Source organism: Equus caballus, chromosome 19 (assembly GCF_041296265.1).
Source record: "Equus caballus isolate H_3958 breed thoroughbred chromosome 19, TB-T2T, whole genome shotgun sequence".
NCBI lineage: Eukaryota > Metazoa > Chordata > Mammalia > Perissodactyla > Equidae > Equus > Equus caballus.
This window is the reverse complement of record NC_091702.1, coordinates 38000988-38006987: the sequence shown is the minus strand read 5'-3', so window position 1 is coordinate 38006987 and position 6000 is coordinate 38000988. Positions and strand designations below refer to the sequence as shown.

Genomic DNA, 6000 nt, shown 5'->3' with positions numbered 1-6000 from the left:
AGATACATTTTTGGTTTGTTTATGTTTTCCAACTTTCTACAATGCATGTATACAAGTTTTATAGTAACAAAAGGCTAATTTCAATTATAATAGGATATTAGAAACTAAATAGTTAAAAAAAGGATAGGTAAATACAATTATCCAATTTTATAAATTTTATTTTTTCTTATTGCCATTAACAGGATATGACTAAATTATAGTACCCAGAATTTAGTGCGCTGATATTTGTATTGCAATATTTGTATTGCTGTTCACTAGTTGATATACAAAATATATTCTTCATTATGCTTTAGATTGTGATGCTTCATCCAATTATATTCGAATAGGAATAACATTCCCAAAGAAATTAAAAGAAACAAATACTAATATTCCTTCCAGGGTATCAAAAACACTTTTATTGAGAAAACATTCAAAACAGCCATAGATGTCGAATATTGCCTTAATCCTCTGAAATATTTCCTCATACAAATAAAATCTTTAAGGAGGGAAAAATTTGAATCTCTAAAAGCTAATGAACTATTTAATTAATTTTTATCTTGCCTTTCCCCAGAAGGATTTCAAGAGACTTATTAGGATATACAAAACATGACCAATATTATATCATAAAATAAAGGTGGAAATAAAAATTTTAAAAACCAATGTTGAGAAAAAAGTACAATACAAAAAAAAGTTTTAAAATGCATAGAATAATACTTATGTAACTGGTAAACATGATCTAGAAATAACTTTTTACATTTAAATTACACAATTAATAATATCCATGAAATAAAAGTGAATCAATTGCTCTTAACTGTAAGATTAGATTGGAATTTCTCCTAAGAATATTGGTAAAGAGACAGCGTGTGAAGTCATAAACATCATTCTCAACAACATTAATATATGTATTAGGATTTTGTCATCTCATTTTCACATTATTTTTAGCTTTTAAATTTGGAATACTTCTTTAGGGGTCCTGAGAAATTTACAATTCAATTTCCATTTTTCCAGAGAACTGATTTCTAGTTCAGTTGAGAGTCTGTTAAAGTATTGCAAGGGTATTAATGCTATTCATGTGAATTACAAGGAATCAGGAAACTTGAGATGAAATTTTATAACCTTTTTAAAAACCCTACTAATTAAAAAATTCAAGGTGATTACATTATGAATATGAGTAAAATCCCTTTAGCAATCATTCACTGATTTAAGTATGTATATAATTCTATTTTTTCAAAAAAGCACATATTTTATGAGGAAAATTGATTTTTCCAGTAGAGAGTTGTGAACCTTTATTTCTTTCAATAAATAAATGTTTGCTAAATTTTATCATGTAGGATCTTTTGCTGGATGCTGAGGATCCAGTAGTGAGCAGACACTTGAATCTGCAAATTCTAAAATGGTAAATTCATGAAACGCATTTGGATACCCAATCAATAAATTAGTCAACTTCCTGGCTTAGCTACTACTGCTCTAGTCTAATAATTCACCAATGTTTAGGCAAAGTTGGAGTAGTGATATAATAATACACAGATCTCTTATGTTGTTAATGAGGAAGAAAGTCATCACTGATTCTGGTATTAATTTAACACTGTGCTTTTGACATCTAGAGTGTGGAGGGGAAACTTCTCATCTTTAACTCCCACCAGTGGCTAGTACATTAAGCTGTTATTCTCTTTTTCTACTTAAACAGAATCAGAGCAATGGAAGGCTTTGACATACTAGTTTGAATTTGGAAGAATCATCTTCTTCAAAGTTATCAAATAACTCACTCAGCTGAGAATACAGAAAGTGAACCAAAAGCCTGGGAAAGAACTAAAAGCTTGTCAATCTCTTCAAAGATTAGAATCTCTGGCTTCTTCTGAAGCTTGCTTTCTATTCTTAAAACGTCTTTTTATTTTAATGTCACCATGTCACAATCTCTAATAGCAATACAGAAATCACAAACAAATATTTTTCTATCCTAGCAAACTTATCTTAAAATATACGAAAATGGTGTGTGTGTGTGTGTGAGAGAGAGAGAGAGAGAGAGAGAGAGTGAGAGAGACAGAGAAAGAGAGAGAAGGCAGGAAGAATGAGGAAGAACATGAGAATAATAGAAATGGAGAAGTTATGGAGAATCAAACTGTTTGATTAAACTGAGCAATTAATTTAGTTGAACATGAAGCCTAAATAACTGTTCCTGGATTGACCCTATTCTGTTAACCTGAACATATTGATTGATTACTTAAATAGCACATACACACAGACTGATATGTGGCACTTTACACTCTTGTGTCGATAGCATACATTTTGGCAGTCTCTGTCCGAGGGGCCACATATGACTTGGCCATGGAAACATCTGCAGTTGAATAGGCCTTCCTCATGGAATAAGGATAGTTCCTCTCAGGTCCAACATCTGTTTGAAAGAGAAAAATGTAGATACAAAAATAAATATGACTCGTTAAACTTTGGAAAATTTAAAAAAAAAGTCACTTTATATATGCTTTCCTAAAAGAGGCAAGAATATGAATCTTCTAAGAAGAAATCGTCTGAAGAAATTGAGAAGAAAATCCAAAATTTTCATCCTGAAAGCTAATTTTAGATTTAAAGATCAGCCAAGCAATTTCCCTTTTTTCTTTCTGATGAGGAAAGGAATTCCTTTTGTTTTTTAAGTGATATCTTTGTTGTTGTTGTTGTTTCTGGTGAGCTAACATCTGTGCCAATGTTTCTCCACTTTGTATGTAGGATGCCTCCACAGCATGGCTGATGAGCGGAGTAGGCCCACACCTGGTATCCAAACCCAGCAACCCTGGCCACCAAAGCAGTGCATGCAGAACTTTGAGCCACAGGCCAGCACCTTTAAGTGATATTGGACACAGTTGTAGCTGTGGGGTTTGGGGTTTTTTTCCCCTACAAATAAACCACTAACTGGGTAATAAGATTTGAGTATTGCAAATCATTTGTCTTTGAACAATTGAAATTTTTAATGGTAATAGGTAGACATCAAGTAAGCAACATTATTTTGGGCTGGTGAGATGTGTTTCCATTGGGTTGGGAAGAATGATACTGGAGGCAAAGAAGTATGTTATTTTATTTTGTTCTTACCTCTGAAGAGGTATAAGCAGCACGTGAGGATAGCACCAGCCAAAAAACAACCGAGAGACCCAGCCATTCCAAGCCAACAAGACCAACCAAATTTATACTGATTGCCAAGAAATATATTGTGGAAAACCAGAGAAGAGCGTTCCACGTAAACATCAACAGCGTACCACACAGAGCCAATGATTCCTGGGACACCTGAAAGAAAGGAAAGATGCCAAAAATAACACAAGCCTTTTTCAAATTTAAATCTAAGGGGATCTGCCTGCTGCCCAAAATGGATGGCATCATTTAGAGGGATAATAATGATACTACGGATTCATGGTCAACTCAAATTTTGGTCACCTCTTCTATGTCTTCCATTTGCCTTCTATCTTGTATTTCTTCCCAATTATACCTCAGTTTATGCATAAAGAGAAATGCAAAAATTAAATAGTGCAGGACTCATCTGTGTAAACCTAAAATAGTCACTACGGTTTTCTTTAATTTTCCTATCTTTTCAATGCTATTTTAGTGCTATATAAAGGAAAATATTAAAAACAAAGGGAAAAAACACAAAATAGCAGATGAATAATACGGAGCATATGTTCATTCTATGTTAATTTTTTTTAAAATTGAAAGTATTTGTCTTCAAGAGTATTCTTTTGCTCCCCTGCCCCAATCACCCAGACTCACCATTGAACCTATGCCGGCTACATAATCAGCACCCACATGGAAACTATGTTTTTAAAGTCATTCATTTTAGTGTGTGAGATTAAAAATAAATACTAGAAAAATTGTCTTCATTTTAAAATAAATCTCATCTACCATCCACATACCATATGAGAAGAGTCTAAGAAATTTTACTCCTTTTACATAAAATTTAATCCTCACAGGTTAGTCTATCTGACAATTGATTGGCTTGAAATGATGCCTCTAGAGTCTTCTTGCTTTAAAGGTATAAGTTCATGTCAGGGACTAGATATGAGAAAAAAACGTAGGGAGTTGTAGGGTGAAACGCTATGTAAAAATGGTGTTTCCGAAATTTGTAGCCTCCAAAAACCTTTCAGATTCTTTTTCTAGGGAAGCTGTGATATCTACTTAAGTCACCGTTTCATTGCATTCTTTTCCCAATTGTTCAATGCAAGAAGTTTAAGAAGGGCCAGGTCATGAACATATAATCTCCTTTAGATAACAGGGTATAAATTATAAATTACCAAGCCTTTCCTATAATACTCTAACTTACAGGTTTAGGATGGAAATTCCTTTTTTGAAACTTAGAAACAGATTTTGAAATAGATATATCTCATACTAATTTCAAATGATGGTGCCAAGGCTTTGGCCATCTCTGGCAATTTAATTTAGTCATTTCTTCAGCCATTCCTGCAGGAATTTTCACCATCTACTTGATTTTCTTTAAATTTAACTTGTTTTGTCATTTTATAAAACATGGAATATCCAGATGTATCTCAAAAAATATTCTGGAACAAAATCACATAGCATTAAATGATGTTTAAATTTGTTAAATAAAACATTGTTACATACAAAGCTTTATGTTATTACTACAGTGGATATGGAAATGAATATCCTAAAAAGGAAAAACTACGAAATTCTTGTGACTTTTTAATACAACTTAAGAAGCATCAGGGCCTTGACTCCATATTTGTGTGTGAAAAATTCAGGGAGGCCCTAGTTTTGACTGTGTGGTGGGTTAGGCTCTCTGCTATGGGCTTACTCTGCCCACGTTAGATCTTCACAACAGGAATTCAGAGTAGATATTATTGCTGAGGCTTCACCCTATTCTGCAGACCAAGAAAAGGTGACAGGTTAAGTAACTGGCCTAAAGTCACACATCACGCATATATCTCTCCAGGTATTTTTAGTTCCCAAATCCCTGTCCATTTGCCCTACATTGCCTGGTCAGGTTCCCACTTATATTTGCTTTGCTAACTTTTTGCTGCTACCAAAAAAGAAGACGATTTTGTCTCTGGAAGATGCGCCCATTGGTTTTCAATCTGCCTGCATATTGATGTCTTCAACAGTGTACTTCCTCCCAACTTGCATTAAGATCCAAAGAAGCCATCATGTTGTGAAAAAGAAAGACTGAACTTTCAATTTGATGGCAGACCTGAGTAAAATATCAATTTTGCTGTTTCTCTGGTAAACACCGTGTGAAGTGATTCTTGACTTATCATTCGTCTTACTTGATCTATCAGTCTTCAGAACTCCATTTATTTCACCTGCTTTTTGATTGGAGATAATAATATGATCTGTTTATGGTTACATTTCTGATCAAATGAGTTGGAATATGAGAAAAGTCTAACATAGGACTTGGCACAATTTAGTTCTTTGCTAAAAAGAATTGGGGGGGGAGGTAAGTACAAGTAGATAAGGAGGAGGTGGCTTGGGGCTTACTTTAGGAATAATCACAAAAGAAATTATTTCTAAAATTTAAAGCATTTTATAACTTTTTAATGGTTAAAAAACAATGTGAGGGCTTCAATAAACTGTGATCTGGGATATTAACAAAAGATTAATTATCTGATTCCAAAGCTAAGGAAAGGAGGGCTGGTGGATGGGTTCTTTATTCCTTCAATCTAGAAAAGAAAATCACGTGATCCTGAAATGAACTGCTTCAGAACAGCAGCCTTCCCCTTCATATTAAGATCTTAGATGAGTGTCTCTACCCCCATCACTAGACCAGACCAGTACCTGCTATTAGTAATGTCATCCCGGCAACAAAGCAGATGCGGACTTTGATGTATGGCTCATCAGGGAGGAATTTCACGCAGTCAAGACCAAGGAGGAGGGTGATAAATCCAAATCCAGCTAAAATATCTGCAGTAATCATCAACGCCCGAGTTGCCACCAGCTTTACTGGAAGATCAGGGCATGTGGTTACAGCAGAGTCAGAGGAAGGAAACACGTTAATGCACAGACGTACACCAAAAAACAGGTAACCACAAA

The 6000-nt window shown here is 34.3% G+C and overlaps 1 protein-coding gene across 2 annotated transcripts in view; it reads right to left on the bottom strand.

Annotated features, from left to right (window-relative positions):
• Positions 1-368: 368 nt before the first annotated feature.
• The window catches only part of CLDN16 (claudin 16), a 94316-nt gene continuing 88684 nt past the window's right edge, over positions 369-6000 (bottom strand). For both annotated transcript variants that reach the window (XM_070242687.1, XM_001916459.5), the window contains 3 exons: positions 5746-5910; positions 3061-3252; positions 369-2371 (listed from right to left, as the gene is read on the bottom strand). In XM_070242687.1, coding sequence (XP_070098788.1) covers positions 2238-2371; positions 3061-3252; positions 5746-5910 — 491 coding nt within the window. In that variant the 3' untranslated portion in view covers positions 369-2237. The remainder of the gene's footprint in view (positions 2372-3060; positions 3253-5745; positions 5911-6000) is intronic.